An 18,791-nucleotide genomic window follows, 5' to 3' on the forward strand; every position below is an offset into this window, starting at 1 on the left:
CTAAACTTTATGTGAATGCACCCGTTTTAGGACTGTCTAATAGGGCAGCTTTCTTTTTCATTCTTTTGTTTAGAGCCACTTCATTCCTTTTGTTTCTGGCGTAGTTTGTACCAGCACACACAGTCTGTCGCTAAGCTGTCTTGCGCTATTTCCTCCCACAGACTTTCACTGGTGTAGTCCTTATGATCATAAATATCTAAGGTTTATTTTAATTGTCAGGTGACTTAAAGTCATCCATTAGCTGAATGTCGCTTCTTGAAATCTGCCGGATGATGGAGGTCATTCAACAAAGTGACGAACATGTGACGTCAGATCATCGACTATGCCAGAGTTCATCAGGCAAAGACTGCGCTAGGCAAGGGTTGGTCAGTATATGGGCTGGGAATGGGTTGGACGCGGACGGGTCGAGGCGACCTAATTTGTGTGTACAAAGAAAAAGCCAGGAAATGATGGGAACTAATCGGGCGGTAAAATGAAACAGAGATGCCAGAGGCAGACAGGAAGTGGATATTAGTTTTGATCATGGTAGGGACTTTGAATGTATAGGATTTGTATCTTTCTGACTCGGACTTGTTCTGGTGTGTATGTGTGTGTGTGTGTGTAACTGTGAGCGTATACACTGGAGTGATGTGTCTGTATGTGTGTGTGTGTGTCTGTATGTGTCATCTACTGTCTTACGGACTATCGTGTTTTTTTTTTTTTTTTGCCTTTTTTATGTGTTTTTTTTGTTAAATGTGAATTCCTGCATGTATTCAATCGCTTTGTGCTTACACTTTGGTTTTATTACGCCCATGCATATATTGATATATCTTTGATCAGACCTATATATACATGCATATCAGTAATATTAAACACGGACCTATATAATAAAAATAATAATAACAATAATAACAAACATAATTTAAACTTACGCATACCTTTGATATCAAACACAGAACTTTTTATACATATCTATCTTTGATATCGACACAGACCTATATATACAATTATATCTTGGATATCATCACTGACCTATATATAAGTACATATATTTGATATCAAAAATATACGTAGCTATATATATATATTCATATATTTATATATTTGAAATCAATCAAAATGTAAACAACAAGAGTAGTCTCATTAAAAGATGAAGATAAATTAACATATGATCAAAACGAAATTAAAGCTAACATCCTAAATAAATACTTTGCATCATCATTAGTCAGCTCCAAGAGACTAAGACATATTGCTTAATTTAAACCAAGTCGACATTAAATTTGACATAGATGTACTAGAGAAAGGGATGTAAATACTATTAGCTAAACATAAACACATCTCACCCTGATGGTATTCCAGCTAGATTACTCCAAGAACTAACCAACAAGCTAGTACCCGTGTTTAAAATACTTTTTCAAGCATCACTTCATCAGAGTAGAGTACCTTGACTGAAAAGAAGCTAACGTCACTCCCGTATTTCAAACCCCATGAAACTACAGACCAGTATTACTAACCAGCATCACATGTACAACACTAGTTCACATAACACGTAGCAACTGTATGTATCGCTGATTTAAACATAATGTTCTTACCCCATACCAACATGGATTTAGGAAATATAGGTCATATCAAACTCAACTAATAGGTCAAATTAATGATTTTTCAAAGACTTGGATAATAATGAGCAAGTTTTATTAGACTTTTCTAAGGCATTTGACAAAGTTCTCCTCCATAGCTTGCTTACAAAAAATAAAATATGTATGGGCGTTTCTGATTCATTACATCAATGGTTTCAGTATTTCCTGATAGGGAGAGAACAAACTATAATAATAAATGGCTCTAAATAAAACCAATAAAAGTAAACTCATGTGTACCTCAAGGGACAGTCTTAGGTCCACTACTGTTTATAATTTACATAAATGACCCAACAAATTGCCTAAGTTCAGGAACAAAAGTGAGATTACAAGACATAATAATAAAAACAACAAAAGATACTGAAAAAGAATTAGAAAAATACAGAAATGGGAATCAAATTGGTGCATATCTTTCCACCCAGAAAAATGTCAGTTATTAAGAGTTTAAAAAAAAAAAGCTAAAACAAATAAACACGACTTATTCACAGGAAACCAGTTACACAGACTAAAAACTCAAAACGGTTAAAATAAATGAAGAGTTATCATGGAACCCCTTATGACAAGAACTTAAAACTAAAAAGATATTTAATCTTATTTTGGACAATATTAGAATATGCGTCCTCTGTTTGGGGTTCTTCAACTCAAGAAAAGAAAGAAATTAGAACAGACGCAAAATAAGGCCGCCGTGAGATTAATAACAAACGAATTGGATTAGAGTAACATCATGAGTAAAATCCCGAAATTTAGAGACACTTCAGGACAGAATGCTAAAAAGTAAAGTAGCAATACTACAACAATTAATAAGCCATAATTTACAAATACAAACAAAAAAAAATACTCAGAAAGACACACAGATAAAGGTACATATTTTTATTCCATATGCTAGGACAAATTCATGCAAATGCTCCTTTTCCCCTTTAGCCATTAAAGCAAAGAGTCGGTTGCCTGAACCAGACAGGAAAACCAAAGACTCGGCAGAGTTTTAGTCAATGGTTAACTAAATTGAAACCTGAAATGCGAATGACTTAATTATCTTTTTTTTTTTAAAGTTACGTCTGTAATTTATAGGATATGAATTGTTGAATGTCGTTGTTTGACTTTCAATTAATTTTGAAATTGCAAATATACCCAGAAAATGTCAGTGATTATTACTGTTAATGCTTTCGGCGTACAATACATTTATATGACCCGCGAATTACTCAAATATAGTGGCAGATACCCAGATTTAAGAAGCTGGATTTCTTGAGACATTCTAAGTCTTCATTATAAACCTTCCATCTTAGGCTGACGATCGTATTGCGGGAATTCAAGAGGAAGTAGCCCTGTCATTCATTTTTTCCCCGTGACGTCATACAGGAAACGTAAAACCCCTGCCTGTCATATGCCGTCTTCAGGTTCCTGTATCTCCATTCATTACCAAGGGCGGTAATTGACTGGCCCAAATCTTTTATTTGTGATGAACTAAGTCTCTCCTGTTCCACGTGAACTATAGGGAGGGGGGGGGGGAAGGAGGATCTGTTTAGGAGGACTTTCAGAGACCTGCCAAGTCACATGTCATAGATGTCATATGTCATAGATGCGTAGTTTGTATGTCAAGTGAGACACATTATGTGTTTACAATGGTGGCTGTGTGATCAAGTGAGTAGAAATGCAGAAATGTTGTAGAAAAACAAACATTCGCTTCCTCAAAGAAATAAATGTATGGTCTTAAATAATTGAAGGCGTTTCATCAATTACTGTCTGTCAAGTGTTACATTAACAAGTTACATAAAAATAAACAAGCCAAATAAATAAAAAATATTTAAAAAAAAACAAAGCTTATGTGTATCAATTAGTATGGATCTGTCAAGTAATTAAATTTGTAATAGATCTAGATTAACAATAATAAATCTGTGCGATTAGAAATATTTTTTACCAGTTGTTTTATTTAGCACAATTTTATGCTTTTAGCGTTCTCAATACGCTATGATCCTATCACTTGTCTGGACTAGTTGGAAAAGGGGAGAAAGAACGGCGTATCCGGGTGATCGCTTTTTAAATGTATTATAAAAAAAAAAAAAAGACCTGAATTGGAACTTGTGGGCTAAAGCCTTCTCATGTTTCTCAAGCCAACGCAGTAACCACTATGCTAGCGAAGAGTCTATGAACATGGAAGAATGTATCTATTGTTTCTATTTCATGTTTGTGTTCACTATCCTGAGACGGCAGCCTAATATAAAGGGGACTAATTCTGCTTATACCTAATAGTCAAATACTATTTCTTTCCCCTGTTTGAGATACCAAAAAAAGTAATTTAATTGGTTAATTTTTAAAATTGATTCTTTTGTAGTCAGGTAAAAGAAATAATTGTGCAGAATTTCAGCTTGATCCGAGACTGGGTTTCGGAGAAATAATGTGTACAAACTTTTTACCAGACGGACAGACAGACAGAGAGTTGATATAAGCCTTGTTTAAAAAATAAAAGAATTTCTCCTTTATGAATCTGATGTCTGTCTAAATTTTCTCATTCTTTTTATTTCTTCTAATGTTTCAAGTTTGCAAGAAGTCTGTCTAGTGAGATTTGCACTGTTAAGCTCTTCTATCAATAGCCTAGAAATGATCTATTCACAAGATGGTGCGCAAAATGTTTATGTGCGTCTTTATCTTCATTCAACTCATTACAGAATATAAAGTAAGATTTGAGTCGAGCGACTAAATGTGGCTCAACAAAAATGGCTGAGACGGATTTTGGGAGTCAGTTACACAGATCGAGTCTCAAACAAGGAAATCCTATGCCGAATTGGGAGTCGAACACTAAGTGAGGTTGTGACAGAGCGTCGCATGAGGTTTGCGGGACATGTTCTACGTCAAAATGAACTACGCACACCAAGAGATGCGATAACATGGAAGCCAATACGAGGAAAGCGAAAACAGGGACGTCCTCGTATTACTTGGCGACACACCATCATGGAGGACCTCAGAACAGTTGTCACCAGGTTGGAGGAGGCTTCAGTCATTGCCAATGACAGATCTTTATGGAGACAGCTTGCCGCCCAATGCGCCGAACGGCGCGGCAGGACCTAAGTCTAAGTATAAGTAAGAGGTAATTGTTCCGTATGACCGTATTTTTAAAAAAGTATTAAACCAAATTTATGTAACATTTTGAAAAATTATAAGGAAACCAAATAATAATAATAAAACATATAGTATAACTAAATAAAATACTCAGACTCAAAGATAAAGGCATTTTTGTATTCCCTAGTACCATAAGGACCCAGGACGTGGTGTCTTCATCAGTCAGGACTAAATATTGTAACTCCTTTATTAACTCAGTACGTGGTGTCTTCATCAGTCAGGACTAAATCTTGTAACTCCTTTATTAACTTGCACAACTAGTGAACACATCAAAGTGTGTATTTTTTTAAAAGTATATTTTATATTCTTATATTTGAAAGAAAAGAGTTGAGAAATGTTGTGACGTCGTTTGAACATTTTGTTTGGAAGTAAAGAAAAAACAACAACAAAAAAAGTCGAAAACTTCAAGTCCTAATGAAACCACCATGTGTAGATATCAGGGCAACATTTGTAGATATCAGGGCAACATTTGTAGATATCAGGGCAACATTTGTAGATATCAGGGCAACATTTGTAGATATCAGGGCAACATTTGTAGATATCAGGGCAACATTTGTAGATATCAGGGCAACATTTGTAGATATCAGGGCAACATTTGTAGATATCAGGGCAACATTTGTAGATATCAGGGCAACATTTGTAGATATCAGGGCAACATTTGTAGATATCAGGGCAACATTTGTAGATATCAGGGCAACATTTGTAGATATCAGGGCAACATTTGTAGATATCAGGGCAACATTTGTAGATATCAGGGCAACATTTGTAGATATCAGGGCAACATTTGTAGATATCAGGGCAACATTTGTAGATATCAGGGCAACATGTGTAGATATCAGGGCAACATTTGTAGATATCAGGGCAACATTTGTAGATATCAGGGCAACATTTGTAGATATCAGGGCAACATTTGTAGATATCAGGGCAACATTTGTAGATATCAGGGCAACATTTGTAGATATCAGGGCAACATTTGTAGCAGGGCAAGTAAGTATGAGATATACAATCCATGTCAACATTTGTATCAGGGCAAGTAAGTATGAGATATACAATCCATGTCAACATTTGTAGCAGGGCAAGTAAGTATGAGATATACAATCCATGTCAACATTTGTAGCAGGGCAAGTAAGTATGAGATATACAATCCATGTCAACATTTGTAGCAGGGCAAGTAAGTATGAGATATACAATCCATGTCAACATTTGTAGCAGGGCAAGTAAGTATGAGATATACAATCCATGTCAACATTTGTAGATATCAGGGACAGTAAGTATGAGATATACAATCCATGTCAACATTTGTAGATATCAGGGACAGTAAGTATGAGATATACAATCCATGTCAACATTTGTAGATATCAGGGACAGTAAGTATGAGATATACAATCCATGTCAACATTTGTAGATATCAGGGCAAGTAAGTATGAGATATACAATCCATGTCAACATTTGTAGATATCAGGGCAAGTAAGTATGAGATATACAATCCATGTAAACATTTGTAGATATCAGGGCAAGTAAGTATGAGATATACAATCCATGTCAAAAGTGGTATTATAGTATTGAAGCTTTTTACGACAAAACACAATATCAAGGGAGATAAACTTAAATGTAGCCAACAAATTAAAAACCAAGAGTTTGTTTGTTTGAACTCATCTACACTTCCTTTAAGAGGCGCGGTGGATGAGTGGTAAGGAGCTTGGCTTCCGAACTGGAGGGATTTTTAATTTCGAGGTCTTTAGGGCGCCTCTACCCAGCTCTAAGGGTACCTCTGACATTAGTTGGGTAAAAGATAAAGGTCATTATGCTGACCTCATGACACTCACGTTAAACATGAGCCACAAAAACAGATGGCCTTTCCACCACCTGCCTACAGACCGCTTGGACTGAAAGCGAATATATTCTTTATACTTATACTCCTATTTCCAAGGCAACGAGATTGCACCAAAAAATTTCTAGTTATGATGTATGGAAATCTCCAATCAATTTAAATGAGGTACATATTTTTTAGAATAAGATCCTACCTTCCAGCTGTTTATTGTTCCCAGCTCCGTCCACAGTTTTCTTATCTAGGAACAATTCTGTTTTGTCTTCATTCTGACTTGCGCCTGTCGACTTCAGAGCCAGTGCTTTAGCGAGGTCGTTTAGGGAGCTACCATTTGGCTTTTCCTTTGGAGCCTCGTCATGAAGCTCTTCTGGTGTCTGATGTTTTGGAAGGTCGTCTGTAGAATGAGAAGTAGAACATTTGTTCTTTGACAAATTTAGGACTACCTTTTTTCTGGAAATGGCAGGGGGTCGATAGATGAGATAGATAGATAGATAGATAGATAGATAGATAGATAGATAGATAGATAGATAGATAGAAAGATAGACAGACAGAGAGACAGACTGATAGGTAAATAGATTGATTTGATGGTAGATAGATAGACAGATAGACAGACAGACTGATAGATAGATAGATAGATAGATAGATAGATAGATAGATAGATAGATAGATAGATAGATAGATAGAAAGATAGACAGACAGAGAGACAGACTGATAGGTAAATAGATTGATTTGATGGTAGATAGATAGACAGATAGACAGACAGACTGATAGATAGATAGATAGATAGATAGATAGATAGATAGATAGATAGATAGATAGATAGATAGATAGATAGGATAGATAGGATAGATAGAAAGATAGATAGATAGATAGGATAGATAGGATAGATAGAAAGATAGACAGACAGAGAGACAGATAGAAAAAAAAGAAAAGAATTCACTATCATTGCATTGAAAGGTTAACTCTATCATCCACTACAATTCCTGTAAACACAAAACAGCTAATGTCCACGGTACAATGAGATCACCTTGTTTCTGGTATCTGTTATTGATCTTATTCTCCAGGACTCCAATTAATCCGGAGACAATGTTCTGGAGACGCCTCTGCTGCTCACTGCTAAGATCACTTGGTTGAACTTTGTCTGTTGAAAACAAAAGGAAGCTTTGTCTTAACCCAAACACTTTTGTTTTCCAACCCAATTGGAAAGATCGCGGGACACTATGCTCTAATTACAGATGGGACATGATTATAGTGGACATGCTCAAAGTGTTACATTCTGTTAAAACACTAGAAGCGTATGGTGAACGTCGCTGTGTTCCTCAGATATAGTTTGGTCAATACAAATAGAGGTAGGACCTTACACATTTGGGTATATCAAATATGAACTATCTCACATTCTATCGAAAAGTATAGTTCATTCTGATTTCAAGGAAACTATTGGCCAATGTATTGTATTACATGTTTACTATTTGACAATAATCTTTGGCAAAACTCTTCACTAATTGACAATAATCTTTGCGAAACTCTTCCACTATTTGACAATAATCTTTGGCAAAACTCTTCACTATTTGACAATAATCTTTGGCAAAACACTTCACTATTTAACAAAAATCTTTGGCAAAACTCTTCACTATTTGATATTCTTTGGCAAAACTCTTCACTTTTTGACAATAATCTTTTCCAAATCTCTTCACTATTTGACAATAATCTTTGGAAAACTCTTCACTATTTGACAATAATCTTTGGAAAACTCTTCACTATTTGACAATAATCTTTGGAAAACTCTTCACTATTTGACAATAATCTTTGGAAAACTCTTCACTATTTGACAATAATCTTTGGAAAACTCTTCACTATTTGACAATAATCTTTGGAAAACTCTTCACTATTTGACAATAATCTTTGGCAAAACTCTTCACTATTTGACAATAATCTTTGGAAAACTCTTCACTATTTGACAATAATCTTTGGAAAACTCTTCACTATTTGACAATAATCTTTTGCAAAACTCTTCACTCTTTTACAATAATCTTTGGAAAACTCTTCACTATTTGGCATTTGATGTTATGGCAAAGTTCTTACACTATTTGACAATAATCTAGCGGCCATCCTATGTTTTGTTTATCTTGGCCACAGTGTATTTTCAAGTAGGTCAGAACGTATTCAGTCACAACTTGGTGACCCAAATGATCTACTCGTGACGCAATACTTAGTGGCAGGGTCTCTAAACCAAGTAAAGAGCAGCTTGAAATCTTATGCTGCTCAGATTTATTATTGATTATTTGATCTGTGCGTTTTTTTACCATTTAACTTGACATAGTGAATCTTGTGACGTTTTCCACACTTTCTGACTGACTGTATGTTTCAATTTGGGTCATATACTGACACTGGTGTAAACAAGAATTTCTCCTAAACTGGAAATAACTTGGACAGTTTGAGAGCACTTGAAAGAAATATTATTAATGGCTGACAACTTTTATATGATGAATCCTATCTTATGGAGGGGCGGTGGCAGAGCGGTAAAGCGGTTGGCTTCCGAACCGAGGGTCCTGGGTTTGAATCCTGGTGAAGACTAGGATTTGTAATATCGGGATCTTTGGGCACCTCTGGGTACCTAACAGTTGGGGAAAAGTTAAAGTCGCTGTGCTGGCCACATGACACCCTCGTTAACAGTAGGCTACAGAGACAGATGACCTTTACATCATCTGCCCTACCTTTATATCTTATAGATTACTGAAGCTCTTTCTATGTGTATCCATGTGTTATTCTATTTAATTAAGGACTTCAACTCTGCTAAGTCATTCGTTTCCCTGTCTGATTCACTTGCTTAATTGGTAATTATCTGAACGTGGGTAAGTTATTTTTTTCCAAGATACTTTCTAAACTTTATTACAAAATTGCAAACACCTCTTACATAAATTTCGGTCAAGATATTTTCAATTTCATTTGTATCTGCCTCTATTTCTATTTAAACCTTAACCTGCCAACTTTTCTCTTGAAACATTTGGAAACAAAAAAAAAAGGAGAACAAAAATTCTAAAAACAACCAAAACCAGACCTAAAAAAAAAAACAAGAAAAACACCAGACACCACAACTGATAAAACCTGTATAAACCCACAATAAGAAAACATCGATGGCTCGCTCCTGTCAATTCCTCATCGCCTGACCCAAGACCCAATTATAAGGACTGACCACTTTAGCTTCAAAATAATAATCAGTACTTTGGTTACTTCTCGTGTATTGATCAGCTCCCAGGTAATATTTTAACTCCAATCTTCAAGACCAGTGTTGGCTATTACGTTTACACACGACAGATGCCCGTAATTCTCAGGGCGATCTTGGGACACGAATTTATTACACGAAAAAAAAAACAACGGATCGAGGGTTGGGGGAAATCGAGGCAGAGGGGCTGGGAAAGAGTGGAGGCGGGGCAGCATGTTTATACCAATTATAATAAACGTCAAAGCTTTCTTATAATTTTCTGTTCGGAACTGGATTAGTTCATTGGAGAGGCAATTTCATTGTTCTACCTTAAATAAAGAGAAAATTTGCAGAAGATGAAACAAAAAAGTGAGAAAGAGAAACGGAGAAGTAGGCTAACGCTGAGGGGGGGGGGGGGTAAGAGAGAGGGAAAAGGCAGTATCCAATGGAAAAAAAGATACAGAAAGAAAGAGATATAAGGAAAGAGATAGAGACTGAGAGAGAGAGAGAGAGAGAGAGAGAGAGAAAGAGAGAGAATAACGCCGTATTACTGAGAGGGATGTTACCTGCCAGAAGCTGCTGCAGAATCAGTTGGTCCTCTGATGGAACTTGAAGTTTGTCCAATATGGCGCTGACACTGTCTTCACCTGCCACATACAAAATAAAACAAAGAGAAAAAAAAAGGTCTATTATAAATAATACATATTGCAAAATAAGACGTATATTATAATAGTGCATAGTATCATAAAACATAGAACAAGAAAACATACAGCAAAATGTTCATGGACATCTGTTTATTTCTTCAACTCAACTGTCTACAAAGAAACATCAGAGTCGAGTGCGGGAATACCCGATGAAAGGGCTAGTAAGTAATGCCCTACTTTCTCCCATAATCTAACCTAATGAAATAGAGAGAAGAATCATAGCCATGAAATTGAGATGCTATAGAAGGATTTGGGTATGATCTACAAAGACCGCTTTACAAATTTGAAAATAAAATTCAAAACAGGATCAAAATGACAATAAGGCCACACAGTGACCATCTGACCATTGTCGGCCCTAACATAAGATCCACAGGGCTCGCAAAACCCTTTCTGCAGGGAACAGATCCAGGGGAAAGAAGAAGACAAAAGAGGTGATAGGAAAACATCAAGGAATGTACAGGCCTGTCAAGAAAGAGACTTTACAACTGGAAAAAGAATTGAAGAGCCATGGTCAATAGATCACGTGTGGTGTCCCACGGGTCCAAACTATTAAGGGATAAGTCATAATTTAATGTAAATATTGGCCCTGAAACAAATAATGAAAAGACGAACTATAGGAAATGTTTTCAACTTAAGATCATAAAAGTTATTTATACGGAGGCCGCCATAGCGGAAAGAGTTAAAGGCTCTATCTTGAAAAGAACAGTTCAACATATTGAACTAATTACATTGTGCAAATTTAAATTAGAAACATTTTAATACAGCTTTTTGTAATCCATAAAAACGCATTTATTAATTTATGCAGAAACACCAGTTAATGAGGCCAAAAGAGAAATCAAGCGATATAAAGTATTCAATTTGGCATTCAAGGCTTTGAAAATCTAGCCACAACTTGAACATCATCATACGAACTAGAGCCGCTAATGAAATAAGCCAAAAAAAGATAGAAGTCTCTTATTTTACACATTTTTCACATAGTTATTGCAGTGTATAATTCCGATAATGAGCATTGAAAAGAAAAAAAGTGGCGTCCATTAGCAGAGAGATGACGGTATGGCTTCAAACGGTGCAAAGATAATGATATAGTGCATGGGCTACACTGAAGGTTAGGAATATTTTAGAATAAATCACAAGGATTCTTCTTTTCTATAAAAGATACGGCTGTGTCATATATGGAAATTATCACCTGGACAAATTATGGTGGGCATAAAGCAGTGATGCTAGACCTACGACCCGCGGGCCATGTCCGGCCCGTTACAGTGTGCTTTTCATCCCCTTGAAATTTCCAAAGTCGTAAAAAAAAAGGGGGGAGGGCAGTTTCATCGGATTCGGCCACTTTTTTTTAAAATTGCGCTAATACGGCCATTGACAGATGTGTCGAAATGTCTATGGTCCTTAAAGTAAAATGTCTATGGACCTCAGTTCGAAATGTCTATGGGCCTCAGGTCGAAATGTTTATGTTTCTCTGGTAAAAATTTCTATGGACCGTAGGTCGAAGTATCTACGGTTCTTAAGTCGAAAGGCTTATTATCCTCAATTCGAAATTGCTATGGTCATCGTGTCGAAAATGTCGATGGTCCTAAGGTTGAAAAAAATTATTTCATTTTTTTTAAGAGCTAGATAAACAATGAAAACCAAAGATTAGTTGACATTAGTTGACATTAGTTGACATTAGTTGACATTAGTTGACAATTAACGCACTAAAAAGACTTAGAAAAGAAAACAAAGGGAGAGAAAACGGGAACAGAAGCAAATAGAGATAGAGAGAATGTAAAGAGAGAACGTATGAGGGAAAGTCGTGGGAGAGAGATGAAGAAAGAATTAAAGAGAAAGAATAAAACTAATAAGAGAATGAGAGTGAAAGAACTAGTGAATAAGACCACGAGAGAGAGAGAGAGAGAGAAGGGAAAGAGACCGAGTCCACTAAGAGGAGCTATCTTGACATATTAAGACTCTATGACTATTTCAGCAGCCATTACCGCCCGTGTTTCCAGAACCACTTACCACATAGGTCTTCCTAAGATTCTAGAGGCCTGGAACCAACGTTGATAAAAGGACAGACAAATCAATACCTTCATTAAAGCAAGTAATCCATTACCTATTTCTCAGTGACGAGCATCCCCGACCCTAACCACCCCCATCTCCCACTTTCACCTTCGCCACATGTGGCTGATGTTCCATTGAAACATTTTGCAGCCGCTTCTTCAGCCATTTTATCTCCCTTTAAGTGAGTTTTTTTACCTTCTAATTGAATATTTTCAAAAAATTTCTAATAAAAGTTTACACATAGTGATATCATATTTGTATCTCTCTCCCCTCTCTCTTCCTCCCTCTCAGTCTCTCCCTTCTCTCTCTCTCTCTTTCTCCTTTCCTCCCTCCTTCCTCTCTCTCTCTCTCTCTCTCTCTCTCTCTCTCTCTCTCAATGAGATCCTTACATGTAGTAAATTACAAAACTATGAAGAATGTTTTTTAAACTGCTACTCATAGACTAGGGCTACGTCAGAAGGTGAAAGCATCAAGAGATAGATAGATAGATAGATAGATAGATAGAGAGGGAGAGAGAGAGAGAGAGAGCGAGAGAGAGAGAAACAGGACAAAAGCACATAAACTGTTGATAAGGAAAAAAAAACAGAACATTTATTAGATTGAAATACTTATTGAAAAGAAAAGCGGAAGCTATTCAAGTAGATTAAAACCAAAGATACATATTAACAAAACAAACTGTTAAATAATGGACTTGTTATTAAACGTCCGTGCATATAATGGCAAAAGTTTGAGGGGAAATAACGTCATTTTTGGACGCCAAAATTCTAAAGGGAGATTACTCGAAAAATAAAAATAAAAACTTTCAACCTTACAACTGTGAGTTACTCGCCAAAAACTATACTGTAACATCCAGATATTGAGAATACTTCAAAACTAAATCATAAACAACATGTTTTCATTATCACGGCTGACAATGTAAAATAACTAGAAGTAGGATTATATTCCCATGGAATTATCGGTATGAGACAAGATACTGACAACACATAGATTTGTAAGTATTAATTAACCTGAAAATAATGACAATGTATATCCTCAACTACTAGCTATAATTTGACCAGACTTTTCACGGGTGTCTTTTTGTCATACCTTAAAGGTATAGATGCCGTTTTACAAAGTTATAAAGTATAGGGGCTAGAGTGGTCAACTCTAATAACCAAACTATAACGGTGCACAACGATTTAAAGGCTGAGTTTAATAATAAGAAAAACATGAAAAATACTTTTTAAACAAAAAAAAAGCAAACTTATGTTAAGTGTAATTTTATCAATTGGCTTGGATCAGTTGCTTGATCATGTAGTCTACCTAGACATATACATCTGTGTGATCATGTAGTCTACCTAGACATATACATCTGTGTGATCGTGTAGTCTACCTAGACATAGACATCTGTGTGATCGTGTAGTCTACCTAAACATATACATCTGTGTGATCGTGTAGTCTACCTAGACATATACATCTGTGTGATCGTGTAGTCTACCTAGACATAGACATCTGTGTGATCGTGTAGTCTACCTAGACATAGACATCTGTGTGATCGTGTAGTCTACCTAGACATATGTTTTACATGTTTCGGATGTTCCTTCAGAGTTGAAGATAATTACTTCCTAGTCCAAACCTCCAGCAGGACGACGGGGGATGGGAGCGGGCAGGGTTTGAACCCGGGACCATCGATAAATCTGAACGACAGTCCAGCGTGCAAACCGCACGACCAGGCAGCCATCATATACATCTGTGTGATCGTGTGGTCTACCTAGACATACACATCTGTGTGATCGTGTGGTCTACCTAGACATACACATCTGTGTGATCGTGTGGTCTACCTAGACATACACATCTGTGTGATCGTGTGGTCTACCTAGACATAGACATCTGTGTGATCGTGTGGTCTACCTAGACATAGACATCTGTGTGATCGTGTGGTCTACCTAGACATAGACATCTGTGTGATCGTGTGGTCTACCTAGACATAGACATCTGTGTGATCGTGTGGTCTACCTAGACATAGACATCTGTGTGATCGTGTGGTCTACCTAGACATAGACATCTGTGTGATCGTGTGGTCTACCTAGACATAGACATCTGTGTGATCGTGTGGTCTACCTAGACATAGACATCTGTGTGATCGTGTGGTCTACCTAGACATAGACATCTGTGTGATCGTGTGGTCTACCTAGACATAGACATCTGTGTGATCGTGTGGTCTACCTAGACATAGACATCTGTGTGATCGTGTGGTCTACCTAGACATAGACATCTGTGTGATCGTGTGGTCTACCTAGACATAGACATCTGTGTGATCGTGTGGTCTACCTAGACATAGACATCTGTGTGATCGTGTGGTCTACCTAGACATAGACATCTGTGTGATCGTGTGGTCTACCTAGACATAGACATCTGTGTGATCGTGTGGTCTACCTAGACATAGACATCTGTGTGATCGTGTGGTCTACCTAGACATAGACATCTGTGTGATCGTGTGGTCTACCTAGACATAGACATCTGTGTGATCGTGTGGTCTACCTAGACATACACATCTGTGTGATCGTGTGGTCTACCTAGACATACACATCTGTGTGATCGTGTGGTCTACCTAGACATACACATCTGTGTGATCGTGTGGTCTACCTAGACATACACATCTGTGTGATCGTGTGGTCTACCTAGACATACACATCTGTGTGATCGTGTGGTCTACCTAGACATACACATCTGTGTGATCGTGTGGTCTACCTAGACATACACATCTGTGTGATCGTGTGGTCTACCTAGACATACACATCTGTGTGATCGTGTGGTCTACCTAGACATACACATCTGTGTGATCGTGTGGTCTACCTAGACATAGACATCTGTGTGATCGTGTGGTCTACCTAGACATAGACATCTGTGTGATCGTGTGGTCTACCTAGACATAGACATCTGTGTGATCGTGTGGTCTACCTAGACATAGACATCTGTGTGATCGTGTGGTCTACCTAGACATAGACATCTGTGTGATCGTGTGGTCTACCTAGACATAGACATCTGTGTGATCGTGTGGTCTACCTAGACATAGACATCTGTGTGATCGTGTGGTCTACCTAGACATAGACATCTGTGTGATCGTGTGGTCTACCTAGACATAGACATCTGTGTGATCGTGTGGTCTACCTAGACATAGACATCTGTGTGATCGTGTGGTCTACCTAGACATAGACATCTGTGTGATCGTGTGGTCTACCTAGACATACACATCTGTGTGATCGTGTAGTCTACCTAGACATATACATCTGTGTGATAGAAATATTTTTACTAATTGTTTTTGTTTAGCTTTTAACTTTCTCAATGTATTATAATCCTATCACTTGTCTGGACCAGTTGGGAAAGGGGGAGGGAAGAAGGGGGTAGCTTGGTGACCGTTTTTTAAATGGATAAAAAAAAAATTCAATCAGGGCTCAAGATTCCTCAAGGGGAAGGAATAGTGTAAATTATACCACTACAGTTGTCAAGTACGATTTCTTTTGTTCAAGATACCAAACAAATATTCCATTACCAATAGTTAATTAACAAATTGGTTCTTTCTTTTTTTATTATTATTATTCTTGTGTTGTCAGGTACAAGAAATAATTGTTCAAAATTTCAACTTAATCCGAGATTGGGTGTGGGAGAAATAACGTGTACACACTTTTTACCAGACAGACAGACAGAGTGAGTTGATATGAGCTTTGTAAAAATCAAGGTACTTAAGGCTTCTGTATTTATTGATTTGAAGCCAAGTGAACTCCCTTTTTTTTTCTTCGATGTGTGGCTGAGTGGAAGAAACTGTTTGGCTACCTGTCAAAGGGGATTGGGGTTTGAATCCAGACTTCCAGATACTTTCGTCCCCACTTGTGCACTTGAAAAAGTAGCGCACTTAGAATTCTATAAGCATAAAAGTTGCGCTATTCAAAAGTTATTTTAAAACTTTGAATTCATTATTTATGCATACATTATATTCTAATTAGGTACAGCCTAACTCTATTATAATATGAAGTCAATACTAAACCAGTTCCCGATTGCTCCTAAAGGACCGGCCTCAAAGCTAAAGTTACGTTGGTATTAAGACTCAAGCAGAGGCGTACACCAAAAATGACTAAATAAACGAGTGTCAACCTCAAAGGTGTTGACTAAGAACCGAAGTGAACAGCGAGAAATAAGGGGAGACACCTCAGCAGGGAAAGACGAACTGACTTACATATTTGAACAAGAGGAGACAAGCGAGTACTGCCAAATGTTTGACGAAAAACTTTGGAGAAATGAGGGGAAAAAACGACCGGGGGGGGAGGAGGTAACTGAGTTAAACTAAGCTGTTTCATAAGATGGTCTGTCTAGTACATGTGTTAGAAGGCGCTGTGTAAAAAGCAATATGACAGCTCATTTTCCACCCGCCCACTTCGCCCCCCCCCCCTTCCTTTCTACATTTTTTTTTTACTATGCCCGGGTCCCCTTCTTGAAACTTTAAGGTTTAATCCCGAAGAGAGAGGCAACCCCCGCAGTTTTTCTCCCTTGTTAGAGGAATCGGGTTATGTCCCCTTGGCCAACTCACGAAGTTGCCTTCAGGAAGGAAGAGCTCCACTCTCTTTCATTACTGGAACAGAAGACCTGTCCTCTGTTCCTGCATCGATTTTTCTTCTTCTGGAAACCACGTGATCAGATGCCGTCACATTATTATAGTTATTATTATGTTTTTTTTTTTGAAGAGCGAGAAAACAGAGAGACAACTGTCTTGAAATGTTGAGATAGTTCAAGCAAAACTTTTACACTGCATCTGACATCTTTTGGAGCACACAAAAAAAAGTGTGCGTGTGTGTGCGTGAGTGTGAAAGTGTCTTTTATTAGTTTAACAAGAGCAACACAGAGGTGGGAGTCAAGGAAGGGGGGGGGGTTAGTGAGAAAGAGAGGGGGGGCTGAAAGTGAGACTGGAAAAGAGAAGTAAAAAAAAGAGAGAAAAGAGAAGTAGATGTTACGAAAGAGAAGTGAAAGAAACGATGCGTGCACAGAGGGGAGAGCGAGAGAGAGGGAGGGAGAGAGAGAGTTAGAGAGAGACTGAGAGAGAGCGATAGAAGGGGGAGAGAGAGAGGGAGGGAGAGAGAGAGTTAGACAGAGACTGAGAGAGAGAGATAGAGGGGGGAGAGAGAGAGGGAGGGAGAGAGAGACTGAGAGAGAGAGATAGAGGGGGGAGAGAGAGAGGGAGGGAGAGAGATAGAGGGGGGAGAGGGAGAGAGAGAGTGAGAGAGAGAGGGGAGAGAGAGAGAGAGGGGGTGAGAGAGAGAAGAGAAGGAGGGAGAGAAACGGAGAGAGAGACAGAGAGAGAGGCAGAGAGAGTGAAAGAATAAAAGGAGAAACATTTAATAAAATGACAAATTGATAATTACTGAGTGTGAAACAAAAAAGCAACTGAAAGGGGAGACAAAAATGAGTTAAAAAGGGAGTGAATGGACACAAAGAGATAAAGAAACTGGGAGAGTGAAACTTTAGGCAATAAGAGAATACAAGCTAACAAAACAAAAAGGGTGTAAGGGAAAGTGAAATCATAGGATGTGAAACTAGAAAGAGAGAGTTAACAAGAGATTTAGAAGTAGGAAGTGACGAGTGACAAGAAACAGGTGTCAAAGAGTTAAATTTGTTAGGGTACAGAATGACACAGAGAGACACAGAGTCCACAGAGACATATGGAGAGACTGAGACACATAGATATTTAGAGACAGAGACACAGACACACGAGACACAGAGATACGAGACACAGAGTCCACACAGAGAGACAGAGACATGGAGATAATGAGACACATAGATATTTAGAGACAGAGACACAGACACATGAGAGACAGAGATGCGAGACAGAGAGACCACAGAGAGACAGAGACATATGGATACTGAGACAAATAGATATATAGAGACAAATAGATATATAGAGACTAATAGATATATAGAGACAAATAGATATATAGAGACAAATAGATATATAGAGACAAATAGATATATAGAGACAAATAGATATATAGAGACAAATAGATATATAGCGACAGAGACACAGGGAGACACATAGACCGAAAGAACGACTTTAAAAAAAGGCAAAGATAATACTAGATCTAGAGAAGTCGAACAAAGCTAGAAAGTGACAGAGAAATATTTTGAGAGAAATTGAAAAATAGAGTGAAGGGGAAAAAACCCCCCAGAAAATGTAACACTATAGAGACAAAATAAAAGCTCGCCAAGAAAGAGACATGAAATGCCTGCACTAGTGGAGAGAATGTTAAAAAAGAGAG

At 37.6% G+C, this 18,791-nt stretch overlaps 1 protein-coding gene across 1 annotated transcript in view; it reads right to left on the reverse strand.

The window, feature by feature from the left end:
• LOC106079945 (receptor-type tyrosine-protein phosphatase N2-like) overlaps nt 1–18,791 on the reverse strand; it is a 293,472-nt gene that overhangs the window by 179,206 nt on the left and 95,475 nt on the right. Inside the window, exons 4-6 of the mRNA XM_056043460.1 lie at nt 10,324–10,404; nt 7,583–7,696; nt 6,752–6,949 (exon numbers count right to left, since the gene is read on the reverse strand). Coding sequence (XP_055899435.1) covers nt 6,752–6,949; nt 7,583–7,696; nt 10,324–10,404 — 393 coding nt within the window. The remainder of the gene's footprint in view (nt 1–6,751; nt 6,950–7,582; nt 7,697–10,323; nt 10,405–18,791) is intronic.

This window comes from Biomphalaria glabrata, chromosome 1 (assembly GCF_947242115.1).
Source record: "Biomphalaria glabrata chromosome 1, xgBioGlab47.1, whole genome shotgun sequence".
NCBI classification, from domain to species: Eukaryota; Metazoa; Mollusca; class Gastropoda; family Planorbidae; genus Biomphalaria; species Biomphalaria glabrata.